Source organism: Podarcis cretensis (genome assembly GCF_951804945.1).
Source record: "Podarcis cretensis genome assembly, chromosome: 3".
Lineage (NCBI taxonomy): Eukaryota > Metazoa > Chordata > Lepidosauria > Squamata > Lacertidae > Podarcis > Podarcis cretensis.
In genome coordinates, this window is record NC_137172.1 from 28,484,273 (window position 1) to 28,505,492 (window position 21,220).

General features: G+C 40.6%; 1 protein-coding gene and 1 long non-coding RNA gene across 2 annotated transcripts in view; one reads left to right on the forward strand and one right to left on the reverse strand.

Moving 5' to 3' along the window:
- Window positions 1–21,220, reverse strand: part of USH2A (usherin) — a 446,098-nt gene that overhangs the window by 141,309 nt on the left and 283,569 nt on the right. Inside the window, exons 42-47 of the mRNA XM_079968364.1 lie at window positions 16,281–16,615; window positions 12,346–12,468; window positions 9,498–9,661; window positions 5,377–5,586; window positions 3,853–4,055; window positions 113–225 (exon numbers count right to left, since the gene is read on the reverse strand). Of these exons, the coding sequence (XP_079824490.1) occupies window positions 113–225; window positions 3,853–4,055; window positions 5,377–5,586; window positions 9,498–9,661; window positions 12,346–12,468; window positions 16,281–16,615 (1,148 nt within the window). The remainder of the gene's footprint in view (window positions 1–112; window positions 226–3,852; window positions 4,056–5,376; window positions 5,587–9,497; window positions 9,662–12,345; window positions 12,469–16,280; window positions 16,616–21,220) is intronic.
- Window positions 16,444–20,954, forward strand: LOC307212114. Its single transcript, XR_013836840.1, has 3 exons — window positions 16,444–16,532; window positions 20,490–20,620; window positions 20,796–20,954. It is a non-coding gene; the product is annotated as an uncharacterized lncRNA (long non-coding RNA).

Below are 21,220 nucleotides of genomic sequence, written 5' to 3' on the forward strand. Positions count from 1 at the left end.
ACTATGAGCAAACAACAATTGTTTTACAGGCTGTAAAGCACAAGATCATTTTCTGTTTCTTTTATCTCCACAGGTTCTTTTGGTTTTAAGACAAACAAAGACACTTAAATACCGTGGACCGAGGACGTGAATCCGTGGTGCTGATAGCTCTTTTGGCTCATCTTCCACCGTTGTAATTTGTGTTTTGTTACTTCTCACACAAGCGTACACTGTGCAGACTTCAACCTAGAATAGTTAGCAAGAAAGAAAACTATAGTTTTAACTATTCAGTAACTGAAGTTACAGCATGACTGCAAATCAAGTAAAATTGAGTTCAATGTGATGGTGGGGATTTAGGAACTTTTTGGGAAGGATCCTACCATATTTTTGTGCTAGCGTAAGGACTGGGGCTAGGGCAAGGGTACTTCCCCCCACATGCACCATTCCCAAATCTGCTCCAGAGGTGGAAGTCAAACTGGGAAAGTGAAAGTTATTCCGCTCATGCTAAGCACTACTTGGCACCACTGGTCCATCTAGCTGAGCCTTTCTCAACCAGCGGGTCCCCAGATGTTGTGGAACTACAACTCCCATCACCCCTAGCTAGCAAGGCCGGAGCTCAGGGATAATGGGAGTTGTAGTCCCAAAACAGCTGGGGACCTGCAGGTTGAGAACTGCTGATCTAGCTCAAAATTGTTCACATTGGCTAGCATGGTTATACAGAGAACATTCCTGCCCTATCTGGAGATTCTGGGAATTGAACCTGGGCTCTTCTGCAAGCAAAAGGTAAAGGTAAAGGGACCCCTGACCATTAGGTCCAGTCATGGCCGACTCCGGGGTTGCAGCGCTCATCTCGCTTTATTGGCTGAGGGAGCTGGTGTTTGTCCACAGACAGCTTCCGGGTCATGTGGCCAGCATGACTAAGCCACTTCTGGCGAACCAGAGCAGTGCACGGAAACGCCGTTTACCTTCCCACCGGAGCAGGATTTATCTACTTGCACTTTGACGTGCTTTTGACCTGCTAGGTGGGCAGGAGCAGGGACTGAGCAACGGGAGCTCACCCCGTTGCAGAGATTCGAACCACCGACCTTCTGATCGGCAAGTCCTAGGCTCTGTGGTTTAACCCACAGCGCCACCCGTGTCCCTTCTGCAAGCAAAGGTGTGCTCTATCACTGAGTTATGGCTCTTCCATTTTGAATGAGGACTGCAGGTAAATACCGTTACTCCATAGTGCCAAATCTTATAAACTTGCCTTAGCGACTCTAGGTGTTTGCATTCAGTGCAACCTTCCAAAGCATATTTGGGTTTGAAACAGGGCATGTGCAGGGGCTACAGACTCTTACAATGGCCACAGAACTCTTACTGAACATTTGTGGTCATGGGCATCACTCAAGCTAACTCGGTCTATGATTGCTTAGTATTCATATGGCGGACCACCTAAGAAACCTAAGTTTGCCACCTTGACGTACTTAGACAAGTGATGACACAGACAAGAGTTAGGCATTCAAAGCACATGGCACAACTCTGCACCTGTTACACTGATCTGGTTCTCATGCACACTTAGTCAAATCCTGGCTAAGCATGAACGAGGGAGCAAAGGTTTGTTCTAGGTTTACTACCTGTGGTATGTTTGTAGCAAGACATCCATAAGCCTGGGTTCAGCTATAATGCTAAGGTAAACTATGGTTTAGTTCCACGTAGTGTGACAGCAGCAGGAGCACTGAGGGAGGAGTGCAGCAGCTGTGATTTTCACTCCATACATTTGCATGCTCTTTCATCCATGCTTAGCCATGGTTGGGATTATTGTTACATGGCCCAGTGACTGCCTATTTGTTTACAGGCTCAATTTTAGAGGCTGGTGTTAATCTACAATCCCTAAATAGTTTGGGGCCAGGCTATCTGAAGAACCATCTGAACCCATGTGAACCTGCCTGAGCCTTAAGATAAACATCTGAAGCCCAGCATTCTGGCCTGTCAGTGAGAATTCTATGTACCTGAAGAAGCATCTCCAACCCCATCATTCAGCCCAGACACTGAGGTCCAGTTCCCAAGGCCTTCTGGCAGTCCCCTCCCTGCGATAAGTGAGGTTACAGGGAACCAGGCAGAGGGTCTTCTCAGTATTGGTGCCCACCTGTAGAATGCCCTCCCATCAGATTTCAAAGAGATAATCAATTACATAACTTTCTGAAGACTTCTGAAGGCAGCCCTTTATCAGGATGTTTTTAATTTATAATGTCTCACTGTGGGTTTTTGTATTATGTTGCAAGCCACACAGAGTGGCTGGAGCAACCCAGCCAGAAAGGTGGGGTAGAAGTATACTGCTGTTGTTGTGGGATCCCCTCTGATCCTTACCATATCACCTTTCTGAATCTACCAGCTTTTTATTTTTGAAATAGGAATGGTTTGCTTTCACAGCAATGTATTAATGTTTGATGAACCCTGAAGATGAGAGACAAAATATGACTCCCTCAGTTCTTAAGAGTACTTTAAATAGCTCCAAAGACAGACTAATAATGTCACCTTTGCATTGGCAACTCAATACATGAAAAGTACCAGTCGACAGATGTCAACACATGATGACAAAGGACAAGACAGGCACAAATGTAGATATTTTTTAGGAAGCTAAGTATTTGGGTAGGGACAGAGTTTGAAAGGCAATAAGGGTTTTGTGTTTTTTTTTAATCCACAATTACAACTTTGGATTTTCTCTTATAAGTCATTGCCACAAGTGCTGGCGCTTATACTCAGATAGGATAACGAAGAGCAACTGATTAATATTGCCTTTGGTAAATTAATATGAAGGTCCCCGAAGTGTGAAAGTGCTTGGAATTTGTGTTACTGTTGAAGAAAGACAAATGTGTGTCCATGCAGAAACTGGAAAGTCATATGTGTATTAATGGAGGTGGGGGCCTGCTGTTGCAGAGGGGTTGGAACATAGAAATCTGTTATGGTGTGCCTCTGGGTGACGTTTATTTATGGCACGCTGCAACGGGATGCAAATTTTAGGACAAAGTATACATGATTACTGTTACGACCTGCCCATACATAATTCAGTCTAAGCCAAGTCTGAATGCAACAAACAAAACGGGAAAGTTGCAATTAAAGCAAAACAAACTGTACAAGAAATAAATGCAATTCAATTACAGGGGAAATAGTTGTAAGCTCTTGTCTTGAACATAATTCAAAAAACCTGGAAATTACATATAGATTTTGGGGTAACCCAAGGATAAGGAGACAAGAGGAGAAAAAAGGAGGAAAAGAAAGGTTTTAAAAATTAATGGTATTTTTAGAAGACTAGGATTTCATGGCTGAGATCAGCCTGTTCCACAAAGAGAAGGGAGGAGGGGAAGGATGATAAAAGGCTAACGAATGCAATATCATTATTTCTCTAGGTTGATGTATTATGCATGCCTGATGTTTCTAAAACAATTACAATTTTGTTTTAATGAGTAGGAGTAGGATTGTTGCCTCTTTATAATATATATTGTAAGTTTAGTATTATGGGATCAGAGGAGATGTAGTTTTGATGTTCTTGAGCTAGAGGAAAATACGAATACATTACACAGATAATGTAAAATAAAATGTATGCTCAGAAAAAAATTGCTTGTGAGCCCATTGATTTAAAAATATGAAACCATTTATATGTGTGTCTATATAGAACTCCCATCAGATATATATATATATATATATATATATATATATATATATATATACACATACTACAATAAATGCTTATGTGGTTATTAGATTTGCATGTTTTTATATATATTCAGAATTGTTTCTCGAAATGCCAATGAAAAGCGGAACACTCTCCCACCCCAATTATGTAAAATCAGCTACAGCATACGTATAGATAAAAAAAAAAGTTGTTCAAACCTGTATATCATAAACAGTGAATGGAGACAAATCTCCTAAAAGCAGAGACCCGGGTGCCTTCATTCCAGTCTTGTATCGCTTATTATTTACATAGACAGAATACTCTGTGACAACACCATTTGGGTTTGAAGGCGATGTCCAGATGACACGTACAGCTGTACTGTTGATGATGACAACCTCTGGAGGGAACATGCCCTCCGGCTCTAGAAATAAAGGAAGAAGCTGAATAAACTCCAGCTGTCTCTGTAAAATCATGTGTTTAACCAAATGCAGATTAGAATTTGGGTTTAGCAGAGGGTCTGCTGCTTATCTGCTTGCCTCTGATGAAGTTATCACTGTCTGTATTCCTCTCTAAATTGGCTTATTATAATCTCAGTCAGAAACAGTGGGAGATGGTGGTAAAGCGCTTTATACCACCAGCATCGCCTTCATCTTTAGCAGAATGTGACCAGTGGGATACAATGATAAATTATTCACTTATCTGTGTGGCCCCATCCACAATTATTTGGTTTGGCTTCATTCTTCACACATGCCCAAGCAGCAATCTTGTTCCTAAAGCAGCAACTTTAAATGCACTCTGTGGCGAAAAGTGACATACCAATAGCTTTTAGCAGCCTTGTAACTTGGGCAATGAGAAGCAACGTGCAATACTGTTATTATGTAAATGGTTTTGAATGCTGATTACCAAGGATAATGATGAAGCCTCACTCCTCCTCTTCAAAATCTTCCTTAGCGTTAAATTACACAAATTATTTAAGCATGTCAGAAATAGCTATGCAAAAAGACCTATTTTCATCTCGTAGGTCCATCTTAACCAGTTGAAAAATTGCACTCGCAAGGAGTTCTATTTTATAAACAAAAGGGGGCTGACCTTTGGCATTGCAAAGAAAATGCAATCCCCACTTAAAGTGCTTTGCTAATGACCTGGAACACTTGCTTCTGAGGTAATGATATTATAATGTTTATAATGAGACTTTATAAAGCCAAAAAGATTAGAAAGGCCATTCCAAACACATTTCAGATTCACAAGTTGCTTTCTTCCCTTCCTCCCTCCCGCTTGCTAACTGACTTGGAAATGACTCATAGGGAAATTCTCCCAGAGAGTGGGGTTTACACCTTCCATTTTTGGTGACTCAGGAATGGCCCGAGAGTTGACTGTCATGTCAAAAGCACACTGCTTCGCAGAGCAAATCTTTTTAAAAACCATTAATTGTTTTTTAAATCTCTCTGTTTATTGACATGAACTCAGCTCAAAACTGAGCACACGGATAGTAGTGAACAGGGCAGGATGAGAACAAAGTGGGTTAATATCCGCTATTAGAGCTTTGTGCTGCTGTCTCAGTGGGACCTTTTATTGATCGGCCACTTGATGACAACCAGCACTTAAGCATTTTAGCGTTTTAGTCCTTTTCCCTCTTATACCGGAAATTTCATAATGGAAGGATGACTGATCTCAACCCTAACAAAAATCAATCAATTTCATTCTCAGATTTTAAGCCAGGCTGCATCCAGTACTAAACCTACCTCCGTCTGATGTACTCACATGCACCACCTCACTTGTGATGCTGTGCACCCCATTGAAGACTTGAAGCGAAATCCAATACTCTGTGCTAGGTTGTAGTTCTCCAATGACAGCTAGGTTTTCACTGGCGGGGATCTTCCTGGTGTTGTCATGGCCAGCGGTGTTCCAGGAGAGGACATAATATTCAATATTTCCTTGAACATCTTGCAAGGCTGTAGAATTAATTAATTTTTTAAAAAAATCCCAATAATATTGAAAAAAGAAACTGGAAATGAAAGGACAAGTAATATTCTTGCACGTTCTGGTACAGTATTAAGTTTACCGGTAACACTGGTTATATATCCAATAGACTTGCTGCAAAGGCTTGCGCTCATGAAACTGTGGACTTTGAGCCTAGCAACTAGGCACCAAGGTATAGTTAATCTTGTCAGTGCCAAATATATTAGAAGCATGGGGAGTAAACCAACTATTCCATGATATATGTAATTTGGATTCCTAACCCCTCTTGGGAACTGCCTTGAATGCTGGGTGGGAAGACCATGCTTTGGGGACATTCATCTGCCATTCCGTGCACAAACTGATTCCAGGTCATCAGGGAATGCACAGGCCTGTCTATTTCACTAATTACATCTGGGCAAAGTTCCAAATTATTGATTCATAAAAAACCACACCCTAAAGGACTCTTCAGCTGTTGCCAATCATAGAGAGAAATAAGCATGAATTTCATTCATAGCCTTCAGCATGAAGAACTGCCTCTATCATGGAATGAGCAAGATTTGGCTGTTTGGCCCCCACTCCCTCACCCCAGGAGGTACTCAGTGGAAGCTGCTGCCTGACAACACCAGTATGAGAGCAGAATGCTGTCTGAATAAACCTGACACCATATGGCTACCAAGCTATTATTATTTTTTCTGATATTACATTTGAATGTGATTGTATTCTTTTGTGAGTTACTTTGAGGGCCTTCTGGAGGCTATAAGGTGTGGTACCAGTATTCTAATCAAACAAACAAACAAATGTAGGCTTTGTCTGGGGCCATACACCATGTTCCCACATGCATCACTGAAATGTAAGATGCATCCTCAGACATTACACATCCAGTATTGTTGAGAATTACATTCTTTGCATTGTGGCATTGAAACCTACAGGGTTGACTATAATTCAAGAACAAATCATGCCATAAAACATGGGTAGACAAACTAAGACCCGGGGCCTTCTAAATCCAGCCCGCGGATGATCCAGCCCGCAGATGAATCTTACATGAGTAGAATGTGTCCTTTTATTTAAAATGCATCTCTGGGGTATTTGTGGGGCCTGCTGGTGTTTTTGCATGAGTAGAATGTGTGCTTTTATTTAAAATGCATATCTGAGTTATTTGTGGGGCATATGAATTTGTTCTTTCCTCCCCCCCAAAAATATAGCCTGGCCCCCCACAAGGTCTGAGGGACAGTGGACTGGCCCCCTGCTGAAAAAGTTTGCTGACCCCTGCCATAAAATAATATTTTGGACACTTTCTGTTCTAGTTAACATGTGATTATTGTACTGAAAACAATGGAATTTAGGAGCGCTTATCTTAGTATGCCCTAAATCCTTAACTTCAAGCACAACCTAAGCATCTGAGGAAAATGATAACATCATTGCTACTGAGATGATGATGATGACTGAATCTATATCTCACCCTTCTTCCTAAAGGAAGAAGCAAACATGTGTATGCAAACATGCTTTTTCAAATGAAAAATCAGTCAGGGACAAATGTTTGTAATACAAATAAAGGTCACATTACTCAAACCACTTAATCCAAGAGGTAGCAAATTTAGCTGCTCCAAAGTCAAACCTTTAATTTCGACACCATAAAGGACTGACTCTAATCCTATTTGGATTTCAATCACATTTGGGGATATTAGTGCATAGATAGGAGAAGTGGGAATCACACACATACGGGCCCCATCTTCCCATTCACCAAATGTGTGAACAGAACCCAAGTACCTGCAATGTATACATATTTAGGTTCTTTGCATGAAATTAGATCACTGAAAAATGCAGGCTCCCTGGTTGTATGGGGAGAGGAAAAGTTGTACCCGCGTAGATTTGTTCAGAAATTGAGCGAATGCATGGAGAGACCGTGCACTGATACACCATCTAAACAGAGCTTTTGTTTCCAACTTCTTTTATTTCTATAGTGCAATTTTAACAGGAGCTACGTACGCCCAACTTCTGTTTTTCTCTCAAGATCCCACCAGAAACAAAGACATAAAAGAAAGCGATTTTCAAGTGATCTAGTTATTGGAGGGAAAGGCATAGGCCTGTGACAAAATGAAAACATTTGGAAGAAGGTAGATTGCTAGTTTGCCTAGTGTAATGCATTCCAGCAATGAAAGAATAAATGAGGGTTTGCTCTAATGACCCTCACTTGATGTTTAACCTTTGCATTCATAAACAGATATCTAGGAAATTTCTGCAGTAAGAATGAAAATGAAGCCAGATTGCATTACCTCTATCTGGAAGGTCAGAGGTTCAGATTACTAAAGTAATGAAACTTCAGCAGCCTGCTTCAGATCTATTAGGTTTGTCAGTTTTTATAAGCATGCTTACTTCAGGCATCCAATTATAAAATAAGGAGCCTATATTTGCTGAGAGTCACTAGCAAGTGCTTACAGACAGATTTGCATGTACATATTGAAGAATTAACCCACTGCTTTGATGGACAGGTAATCTGGATTAAATGGATATGTTCCTTTTAAGATGACACAGCACAAATGTGTACTTTTGCATGCACAGAAAATCCATAACTCTCCTGGATGTGAAGAAGAGTTTGAACCAAAATACTGGCTTCTGCAAGTCATTGTGCCAATCTCCCAAGAGCTCTGAATCTATGTCTTATTTTGCTCTGATTTTATTATAATTGACCACAACATACAAATTGTACAAACCAAAGATTTGTACATACATGGAGAGCAGGGGCAGACACAGCAGGCATTATCTTGCCTCTCTTCTATACAATACGTATATGGAATTTCAAGGTTGAAAAGGGGGCTGGTTTCTTCCCAGGTTTTGTTTCCATCATTTTGAAGGCATTTAGCTCTTAAACAAGATGCCAATGATCGTTCAGCTCACCTGAGCAATGTAAATCATGAAAATGGATGACTTGGAGCTAGCTCATATACGGATGACCTACGCTTGATGAGTGCAACTTCACTTAATGCTGGGGCAGCTAACCTTTTTTGGCCTGAGGGTTGCATTTGATATTGGTCAACCCTTTCAAGGGCCACATCTAGGGGTGGACATGCACAAAGCATAAGAGAGTGTGAACAAAGCAGGAACTGCTCAACCCAAATTCACTCTCTTGCTCGCACATCACACACATGCAGGGTACGCACACATACAGACTACACTTTCACCAAACATATGGTACACCTACAGACCACAAACCCGCTTGGTAAACGCACGCACACACACACTTCACTTCCCCATCATCTCATTCCCACTAGAGCACTGTAGTGGGGAAGGAGGGATGGGGGTTAATGAGAGTCTTTTTTAGCTCTCCATCAATCTGTTCGGGGGGGGGGGGAGGTTGTAGAATCCCAGGCTCCTCCCCCAACAAACTGGAACAGGAGAAGTTCAATGTTACCTACGATGCACCTCTCAGCTGCTTAACTGTGGCACAGAATGAGTTTTGTAGCAAGTCAGAGCACTCTGGAATAGGAAGGAGTATGTCAGTCTCTCCCAATGTTTCCCAGGCTCAAGAATATTGTAATCAGAGCTGATTGGAACACTCTTTACTCCCTCTAGGAAACAATGGTGGGGCAGAGGGATACCGATTCCATCACTGCAAATGATTTCACTGCCAGTAAACTGAATGCGGGGAAGGTGGGTCATAAGAAACAGCTTGGCAGGCCAGACCTGGTCCTGTTAACCACCCTGGCCTATTAACTTGCATGTGTGAATATACCAACACAGATCTGACACCACAGATCAAACTTTCACATCCTTTTGATTGCAAAACGTTCCCTCAAAGTTCACATATTCTGCTGTCTGTCCTTAAGTGCAGAGAAATCAAGCAATCCACATACATGTGGGAAACAGCCCAGACCTGACTGGGAGTCAAAATAACAAGGGCACTTACTTGGGGTGGACCACTTCACTTCTATAGCAGTATGGTTAAGAGGTTGTGCAGTGACGTTACTTCCCTTCTTTGGAAAACCCGCCAATGTTGTAGCGACCACTTCTTCACTCGATGTGTATCCAACCTCATTGTGCACTATGGTCTTATATTCATATGTTGTGTACCTAAAGGATTAATACCATTAAAAGATATAGAAAAATATATATCCTTTGAAGAGCTGAGGCATGCTAAATATCTATGATTGTTCTACTAACCATGAAAAAGGAAGTCTGGTTTTTTTTTTCTTTTAAAAAGGTGCTTCTTTATACTGTTTGAGATCCATGGACAAAGAATTACAGGTTTGCTTGAAATACTAGGCCAATACTAGCACAGTAACAATAAACAAAGTAAGATGCCATATAGGATTGTTATTGTTTTCCAAAGTAGTGAGGGATTACAGCTCAATTCAAGATGCAATTACAGCAATGGCAAGCTGCCAGCACTTAGATATAAAGTTGATTCAATGGTGTTTTTTCCTCTTTGGGAAAACCCACTGATTTGAAGCTCTGCATCCCAGCCTAACAGTATTTGCCTTATGCTTCATCAGCTGATCCCAGCCAAATATAAAAAACTCAACGTTTCAAATAATACAGCTGTGTAAGTTCAAGCAATGTGTGCTATAACTGCCAATGAATGAATGAATGTGTGAGTGTGAAAGGATAGCCTCATCTAAACACTATATATTTTTTTTTAAAAAAAGTTATAACCAGAGAAAACTCTTTCTCCCTTTTAATCTCTTTCAAACAACAACCAGAGGTAAATGGTCAGAACCTAAACACATAAAAGCTGTACACATACAGGTCCCTATTAGGAATTAGAACCCCACTCCTTCCCATCTATAAACTCAGTGGATGTGGAATTGCGCATGACAAATAACACCTTTGGGGCAGATAGCATCCTCAAGGTTACCTTTTGGTGGGAAAATGGCATTGTGGGGGGTGACCGAAAGCCTGTTCCAATAAGCCGTAATCCTAATCAGGATAATGCCCCCACCCCCAGCCATCTGCAGTTTTTGGAGAAAGAAAGTGGAGAGGTGGATGCATTCATTTTTCTTTCTTTTTGGGGTGGGGTGGGGTAAAGAGTTGCACCCTTAACAAAAAAGCATACTTAATCTAAGTTGTACTTTGACTCGTATTCTTTCAAACTTCACTTCATCCCTGTAGTGGCCAGTGGCGTAGCGTGGGTTGTCAGCACCCGGGGCAAGGCAAGTAATTTGCACCCCCTAACCTGTGGATTTCCGCCCCCTAACCCATGGATTTGCGCCCCCTAACCCTAACCCCCAGATGTTGCGCCCAGTGCGGCCGGGCCCCCCTGACCCCCCACACTACGCCACTGGTAGTGGCAGCCAGTCTACAGTACTCCCACCATTCCCAGACTATCAGTTAATCCTCCCCTTCCTCCCTTTGCTCATTAACCTCCTCAAACTTACTCCAGAGTCATCTGTATTTCCTACAGTGAGATTTCCTTCTGGATACAACAACAAAATGACTGCAAATTTATCTCACAACACTGTTCTCAAACGTCCTGCCCATGGATAATCTCTATATCTAGCTGTCTTTCAGAGAATCTTGTCCACTGTTGCTGATGCTGAAATGATACGTGATGTTAATGTTCCCTTTTTTGCTTGCAACCTAAACTTGCCTCTAAGAGAACAATCTCCAACTTGAAACTAGCACAGAGGGCATTTTAATTTCTCCTTCCCTTCCGGGTTTCCACCTCCAATTCACTTCAATCCCAGCAGCATTTGGTCATAGGTAGGGAAAGAAACGGATATCTGAATCTTTTCTTTACAATGCCAAAAGAAGACGGGGTGCTATATGGAGGTGGATAAAAGGCATAATAATAAGGGTTGGTAAGCCCTGACATTGGGCTCCTATTGGAAATTATGCCTTGACTGGCATAATATTAGCACATTGTTGAATTCCATCCTATGTTACTCCTCTCGCTGAATGTTATGGCAAAATTAGGTCACTCCCATAATTTATGCAATTAATTGGGTACATTGTCGTTAGTTATTCCATCTCAAAGGAATATTATTTGCAGAGTAAAAGGAACAACAGTGTATACTGATCATATTCAGCAGACTGATGGTTTCTGTTCTGAACACAGGACTAATAAACAAACATAGGAAATTTCCGCTTCCATTTCATTTTTTGTTGGAATTATCCAACATCCCTAATGGCTGCCCCCTCCCCAGGCTGTTCCTTCTGAGCACTTCGACTGTTCCCTTCTACTGGATATCAGCTATTGGTGTCATAAAGCCTGTCCTGTAACCCTTGAGCTAGCCAGCTGTCCTCAGGTATGGTGGAGAACACTCTCCTGTCATCAGTGTCGAAGACTGAGCTACCAGTCCACTTAGAATGGAAGGGGCTACCATCTTGTCCTTCACCTCAGGCAGCAAATGCCTTAGGCTAGCCTTGTTTCCTAGGCAAACACATCACTAATTTACAGTGCAGATCCCTGCTGCGCAGATGCCCTGCATGTCAATGTGTAAGCCGGTGCTTGTATGATTTGACTTTAAAATTAAATATGTGTAAATGGCTTGCCTGCTACCCTGGTAGTTCAAATCTTGCTTTCCAGAGCCTGATGCTCTTTAAAACAGAACAAAAATTGCACGCAACATGCAGGAGTCACAAAACAGCAAAAACTCAGGTGTGTTAATAATGGCAAATGCCAAAGGAGATGACAAAAAATATTTCATTACATAATTAACATGTTCACAACACAGAGACACGAGCAACACTTTGAACTATTAAGCATAGTCTATACAAAATGCCAGCATTTGTTTTTATAGTTTTTGTAATCTCACCTGCTAAGACCCTTATCTTCATAAAACCACTGAGTTCCTGAGTAAATATTGTGCCAGAGATTTAAATCTTCAGGGGGATTTGATGCAAGTGGCTGCTGGATTTTACGTCTCAGGAGCTCATATCTAACACAAAAGACAAGCAGAACGCTGGGATTATCTCAACTAATGTTATTACACAAAAATCAGGTTGCTTTTAAAAGTCACACACCATTTTGTTTTTACAACTGTAAAGTTTTTTTTAAAAAAACCATGTTTCAGGATTTGACATTTTTTGTAACTTACCTAATGAGTTTCAAAACGGATGACGATATGTTTCACAACACTTCTTTTATTAGGAAAAAAGAATCTGAGAGTATTTAATGATTTATAACATTAAACATTTGCATAACCTTTCAGGATAACTTGACTTAAATTTAGTACAGCACAGTTCACATTAAGGAAGAAAAGCTCAATGGAATCTGTACAAGTGAATTCACAGTTGAAGCTATATCCACAATGCAAATTTAAACTGGCTAGAATTGGTTTAATTACAACAGCTTCGAAGCTGGAAGCTCATTGTGACTGAGAGTTGTGACAAACAGGCTTGAAACCAATGACCTTTGGGGCCTTACGTGTCTCAAGAATTCTCTTGGCCCTACTGTAACCATCACTACCTTTATTTTTGATGTTCCAAGGTGAATACCAGTGAGTGTCAGTAGCCAAAAAGACAGCAACCACAGACAAGATAGAGGTATCAGCAGGCTCATACCCCTGACCTGTAGGAAAATATTGGTGGGGGAAGAAATCTAAGAGCCCATCATCAGGACTGAATGTGTTCAATAACCATTGTGTATGGTGTGAGATAGCAAAACAGGGGTTATAGGTATGGAGTATCTTGTAAAAATATACAGCATGCTGACTGACTGGAAGAGTGAATGGGAGAATGGAAGGTCTGACTTATTCCTCCTGATTTCTGATTAAATTTAAGCGAATTTATAAAATAAATTCTAGGATTGTACCATGCACAGTTTGGTTTTACCAATGCATACAGGGCCATTGATAAAACACCGCAACAAAAGCAAGCTTGACGTGATTGTACGCATGATTGCGCCAAGATTTGTCTTGTGCAGTGTTTTACTAAGGCACACTTCTATCTTCAGAAAACATCACACAAAATGGCGCAACTGTATCTCCACCTCTCCATCCCACCAGAACTGAAAGAGGCTGTACAGTGGTCAGCCAACGTCTAAAAGCAATAAACTGAGATGGATAAAATGAGCGGTCCTGTGAGTGAATAGTTCTCAAGAGAGCTGACATGTCCTGAAGGAGAAGGTTCAAAGTCTGGGGTAGTCACTGATGCCAAACTCTCACCTGAAGCACTGGTTGCTCCAGTGGTAAATAATGCCTATGCCCAGTAACAGCAGGTTCTTCAGCTATGACTGTTCCTGAACCAAGATAATCTGGCCACAATAATTCATGCTTTGATAACTTTCTTTATAAATTACTACAATGCATTCTACATGGAGCCACCCTTGAAGATGATCTAGAACAGAGGTGGCCAACTCCCAAGAGACTGAGTTCTACTCACAGATTTAAAAACTGGCAGTGATCTAACCCCTTTTAGGGGGGTTCAGGTCAAGGTTGTTGAGCTTTTTTTAGAAAGGGGGTAAAATGTTGAGCTTTTTAAAGGGGAGCCACAGTTGTTCAGTGTCCAGTGATCTACCAGTGATCATGCCTGATCTAGAAGATGCAGCTAGTACATAATGTAGAATGCTGAGAGGAGTTGTCACAGGAAGCACATCACTCTCATTTTAAGATACCAGGAACAATTCAAAGCATTAGTACTAGGTGTGCAAACCCCTAAATTATTTGGGACTCAAGTACTTGAAGGAGTGCCATTCTGCATATCCCGCAACCTACAGTTTACAAGGCCCTTATTTCAGTCCGTTTGCTGCAGATGCCAAGGAGAGTGGGAATACACTCTGCTCTGAAATTCCCTCCCAGGGCAGACCTCCCAGACCATGTTCAGGAGGCATTTGAATATGTATTTATTTGTTCAGGTCTTCAGAAGGGGAGAGGTATTGTTAGTTTTATCAATGTAACTTTAATTACTGTATATATATATATATTTGATTTTAGGTTGCTAATATCTCTGGGCACCCTTCATGGAGGAAGGGAAGGGAAGAAATGTAACTAACTAATAAATAAATAAAATATGTACAATCTCAACACGTCCAGTTTGTTTTTTGTGATGTTTCATTAAGGCCTACAGATACACACATGCATTGGTATTAAAACTCCACCCACAGATAATCTCGATGCAGTTATATGTATGATTACATTCAAATATTTGTTTGCTATAATTAATCAATGCACATGTGAACACTGGCAATGTAGATTAAGGAACTGAAGGAACTTTAAACCACAGTAAACTGCATATACACAGCACTGTATAAAATTCAGAAATAAATACTAATAGACAATTGTTGCATTGGAGCACATTTAGATTAGGCTATTTAGGAATGACAATGAAATAAATAAGCTGTGGATTGTGCTCTTAATATAGCTTTGTTATAGTGACTCAGTTCATCACCGCCACCCTGTTTATTACAGTCAACAGACCAGTGTTTTGGTTGAAATCAACTATAGTAAAGGGACTCAAGATCAAGTATTGAAATTTCAACTCATTAGTGGATTGCAAGTTTGTTTCTCTTTGTATAAATTTCACCTCTATCCCAAGAGAGCAACCAGAGAAACTGAATTCCAAAGTTAACATCACCAAAATATGCTGCTGTCTTCACATCATAGGAAACATTTCAATGTTATTAGTTTATCAATGTCAACAGAACCATCCTCTCCTCCCCGCCTCCCAAAACCTGCAGAATTATTTAGTTCTGGTTGGTCTCTCTGTAATTTGATGTAGAAGCCATGAGAAATATCACAATCTTTTAAAGCATTGGATAGTGACTGCGTACAAATCGCCTCCACTGGTGGCAGGTGCCCTATCCTCTTCTCTCCCCAACACATTGTGCTGAGCAACTGCTTCAGTGGTTGTTCTGGTTGGAAGCAGCATGGCACACCATGAAGAAAATGAAGTTTTCAGGTGCAGGTTATGTTGTGTTGCTTCTCTTACCAGTGGTGAGAGAATCATGCTGTAAATATATACAGTAATGTAGATTGCTTCCCAAACCTGACTATTTTATTATTCTGCAATGCATGCAATTAGTCTGTTGGAATGGCTCATAGTTACATATTAAGCAAGAAAGAGAATAAGATATCATAACATATGTATAATTTCCATTTTTCTGAAGTCCAGAGGGTCATTTCAGGGCTACACTGGAAGAACTGCTTTGTAGATAGGAGCAGGAAGGTCTAAGACAGCCAACATAGAAAGATTGAAACTTTGACTCTACAGACATGTGGTGCGTTGGCAAACTCTTCCGCACCTGCATTTTTGATTAGCTCTTTCTCGCTCCATTGTTATGTTGGCCAACATCAACTCAAAACAAAAGACTTTGGGATCTAAGTGAAGGTGGCTGAACTTCCAGAAAAATATGGAACCATCTTAAGGACAGAAAACACATCGCAAAAAGGATAACACACAAATGGGAATTCTGCTTTCATAGTGTACAAATCTAGAACTACAATCTGCTCCAGGCTGATTTGTCTGCCACAGGACACCTTATGGATTATATTGGGAAGCATCTCAGGGCCCTGGAGAAGCCTACTAGTCCTCAAATGATGAGAAAATATCCCACAGAAATATTCAACATCTCCCTGGTCCTGTGGTGGGCCAGCAGTCTTCTCTGCCATTATGGAACATTTTACTTCAGGAAACCCTGGAAACCTTCCAAAGAACCCTAGGGTTCCTGAGACCACAGCTTAAAAACAATTTCTCTGGGCATATGTAGAGACCCATATTTTCATTAAGTTGCATATGTTGCTATTTACATTACCTTATGTGGGGCCCATTGGGCCTGGATGGTGGTTGCCAGGAAACAGCAATAAATGATTCACTGATTGGGGTCACAGACAATGGACTAATGCCTTGGGGGAGGGTTGAATGAGTCATCACATATGTAGCCAGACTTTCTGTGCATCCTCCAATGTAGCCACCGCCACCAGAGCAAGCCACTATGGTGACTGAATAGTTTGTGAAAGGGATCAGATTGGTTACTAAATGGTTCATTGAAGATGATAAGTTGCTGGTAAGGGTGATTCGAGGGTCTGGCATGCGGATCTCATAACTAAGTATTTCTCCATTCAGTATGAAAGGAGCCTTCCAGGAAACCTGGAAAAAAATAAAGTTTTTTTTCTTTAAAGAAAGAGAATTTTACAAGATTTAAAAAACAACAACTCTCAAATTAGCAAAGCTCTGACAGCAATGTTTTCTTCTAATGTGGCTTATTCTAGGCATTTGCTCCCAATCATTTTCAGGTCACTATTTCACATTATATGGCCATGTAAAAAAATGAGAAGAACTGTCAGCAGTTCATGGATCTTAGCATGCTACCACCAGGGCCGGCCCAAGACATTTTGGCACCTGAAGTGAACCACAAAATAGCAGCCTCCCCACCAGGGAAGAAGGGGTGAGTGAAGATCTACATTGGGAATAAGGGTGGGAGAAGACCAGCGGCACCTCCTCTTCACCAAGAAGCTGCATGGTCTAGCCCCACCCACACTGTCATGTTAGGATTTCTCCTAATTCCTCCTAATATGTAATAGTTCTCTACATGTACATCTGTTCACATGGATATGTCTTCCAGGCAACATTAATCAGGGAAGCACTGACAAAGTGCATAACAACGGCTGTGGGTGGGGCTAGTCCATGTGACCCTATGATCACTCTCTGTGTATTCCTTCAACGTATGGAGGGGGCATGTGTGCCTCCCTATAGAGAGCAGCCATTAGGGGGTACAGATTTAAAATAGACTCCATAGGGTGGCATCTATTTTGGACTGCATAAGACACAGACCTCCCCATAGTAAAATGTGAAACAAAGGGAACCTAGCTGTTTATTATTTGAAAGATCAAACACAGAGATGGGCAGTGGAATATGCTTTTATTCATCCATATGCTATATACTCTCCTTCATCATCTTTTATTCTTTAAATCAACGTTATTGTATTAATCATTCTTCCGCTATACAGAATATGTAAACAGAATAGCCTTAATAAAAATAATATTAACAAACCATTAATCAAATAATTAATAATTAAACAATTTACTGACATTACCTATGAGTAATGTTAGACACTAACCAACTAAAATAACTAAGATTATCTATTATGATATTATCAAGGGCCACATATGAACAATATTGAGAAATATGTTAGTACAAAGTAGGAGGGCAAAGTTTGACTATTTTATACTCAACGTTTCATTTATAACTTACATACCTTTGTAAACTATCAATGAAATATTTATAATTCAATTGAATAGGTTGCTGGACTTCATTTCCCATTATCCCTGACCATCGGCCATGCTCACTGGGGTTGATAGGAACTGGAGTCCATCTATAGTTACAGGACCACAGATTTCCCATCCCTGCTTTATAGAGTATATTAATGTCAATCAGCTGGCAAAACGTGAGTGCTATAAAATAAATAAAATCTTAACAGAATTATTAAAGATCTTTTTCCTAGTCCTCAAACAATTCTTGACTCTGACCACTCTTAGATCAGTAATTTCACAGTCGAAAATATATCAATGTATAAATGGGCCAGATTTCAAAAACCACCAGGGAATAAATAAATGCCAGACGCTAAGAACTCGTTCAACTTTTAGGCTGTGATACTTGTAAGGCACCTAGCCACAGAATTTTTTAGCAACACTGAAGGTCTTGGGTAAAAAGAACTTGGAACAGTATTAAAGAAAACATTGTTAACTGCAACTTTTAAATCACAGGAGCAGGAACAGCTTAACAGTATCGTCGTGGAAAAGATTTCACTCTGGCAAGGCTTAAAAATTCCTATTCAGGTTTTTTTTGTTTTGTTACTCCTAACTCACAACATGAAAGTAAATGACAAAAACACCACACAAAAACAAATCTAAAGCTAGAGGGAGGCAGAACTGAATCCATCCTAGTTATTTGCATTATCTTCATCCTCCCTAATGAAACAGTGTAAAATCATCCAAGCAAGGCAATATTATGCTGTAATTTACAACATGAAAGAAAAGATATTTCTTCCTGCTACACCTTACACGTATTACAATGCACAACTAAAACCCCAAGGTGGCAGTTGACCATTCCTCTCCGAGAATCAGGTGACTGTAAAAGGAGGATGTAAACAAGAAAGACCACAGAAAACTGTAATGCTTTTATGTTCCTGGAAGGGATGTGAACAGAAGCTGAAAGTAGCAGGTGTGTGCTGGTTATTAATAAGCTGCCCTGCACTAAAATACAGCACTGTTCCATTCTGCTGAAGTATTCCCCACCTAAGAACACAGGTCTTGGGTTTCATTTTGTAGGAGAAACAAGAAAGAAACCTTTCTTCCCCTACTTCAACCTTCCTGAAATATACTCAGAGTCGCAAAGTGATTTCATGCTCTTTATTCAGCTCATGGTGGTGAGGAGGAATGAATGAATGTCCCCTCAAAGTATCTGCTTTATATACATTATTTACACAATGGGCTGCACATGATTGGCTAATTCCAGAATTCTACTGTAACCCAATCAGGTTGTTGATTCACTTCAATCTGGAGCATGATTGGGTGGTTCCTGCCAACCAATCATACTGCTGCATTGTTCTAGGACCAATCAGACTGCTGCATTCTGAATCCTATTGTTCTAGGACCAATCAGACTGCTGCCTTTTGGATCCTATTGTTCTAGGACCAATCAGACTGCTGCAGTTTGGATCCTATTCGACTCAGTACATAACACTTCCCTAGCCTGGGGTCTGCCTGGTGTTGTGTACTACATCTTCCAACATCCCTGGCCATCGGTCATGATATGGGGAGCTGGTGGGAGTTGTGGTCCTGAACATTTGCAGGGTACAAGGTTGCAGGAAGCTGCTTATACCTGCACAACTACTTCATGCACACGAAAGCTTTTGCCACAATATATTTAGTCTCTTCAAAATGCCACTGGTATCATCATTTTTGTTTTGCTGGGCAACAGCACAGCTACTCCTTCAGAACTGGGGATGCAGATTTACTTGGACATCATCTCATTCTACCTAATTATTATTGGTCAAACCAGCTTGGAAGAAAACACACTCACCAAAGCCTCAAATATTTTTCTCAGCATCTTGTGATGGTGAACAGCAAAAGCTATTATCGAGATCTGTCCGTCCCCCCCTTGTCCTCATTTGCCTGTGTCCTGTGATGTCAACCTCCATTCGTTTAGAAGGAGTGTTAAAGAGTGGCCATAGCCTTTCTGTGATCTGCTCTTTCTAGCATCCATCACAGAACTATTTTTAAGATGTATAAAAAGGACTCTTTCTCAAACACCCTCTTCTATTAAGCCACCTGCTTTAGTCAACCCCTACAGGAGTCATTTAAAATAAAGCTTAATTAATCATGCTACTTGAGTGCCTTGCAGCCATTCCACATTTCTAGGGCAGACACCCAAAATCTGATCAGGTAGCTCTTTCATGTCTATCAAAGAGCAAGTGCTTGTGAGCCAAGAGAACTTGTTACAGAATTGGCACCAGCAACTATTCCATTGTAGCATGGAGTGTGCTACAATCTCTACAAAAAAAGGGAGAAACGCTAGCTACAGAAAACTCTTCCTGCAAAGGAAAAACAATTGCAGGTCTGCACAGAAGAAAATGCTTTTGCACTGCTCAAAAAGTCCTCTGGATACAGTATGCTGGGTTCCAACTCATAGTGAGGATGTAGAAGAAATTCAACTTGGTGAGGATTTTAATGCCAACCTTCCTGGTTTGCAGTTTCCGAAAGAATACACAAACTGAATCACAGCTATCCTTTGAAATTTGCAGTTTTTTAAAATGCAGTTCTTAACCAAACAATGTGCACAAAATGGTGCATTTGGGGGAATGTGTGTATAAAATGCATATATTTGTAGAAATAACATATAAATGACATTATATTAGGGGCATTACTTGCAAAAAAATATACTTGTATATTCAGAGAAATTTTCAATAAGATGCTGATGAATGTTCATGCACTTAAAATACACCAAATTGCTAATTCTTGCAGAAATGTGAAGAACTGGCCTCAAGAATGGAAAATGAGTAACTGAGAAAAACAAAAACTGACAAATCCATTCTTAACTTCAACCTCAGAACTTCTGGCCCTGCCATGACTGTTATGTAGTGATTTTTATGCTTGTGTTATTGACTGATATTAAGTTGAGATGGATCTACCATCACAATATCTGGCTTGAGTATATTTGGTACTTCACTTACTTAACAAAACTTCTCTTGTAATTATACATTTATTGTAATTATCTTGTCTTAACCTGTAAAAATTTTAAAAATGTAATTCATACAGGTTTGGATCCAGCAGAGTCAACCAGAAGGTGTTTACACTCATGCAAAGGGGCTGGATGTCTGTTTCTGCTGGTTTTCCTCCAACCCTACAGCTGCATTGCCCATGCTACACTGAACACAGTTCTACAGAACTGAACAGGCTTCCAAGAAGTCAGGGAGCAACAGCAGGAAGGAACAGGTAGGAAAGTCCATTTTGGCAAATGGCAGCTAGTCAAACCTTTCAGATTTCCCGAGACTTAAAAATGTCTTCTATGAACTCCTCTGCTGATGCAATGACTATAAAAGTGCCCTCTAATATGACAGGCCTGGATGCAAAATGCTAATTTCTATGGGAATGACTGTAGCTCAATAGTAAAGTACATCCTTTGCATGCAGAAGCTCCTGGGTTCAATCCCAGGCATTTTCAGGTAGGGCTAGGGAAGACCCTGGCTGCCAGTC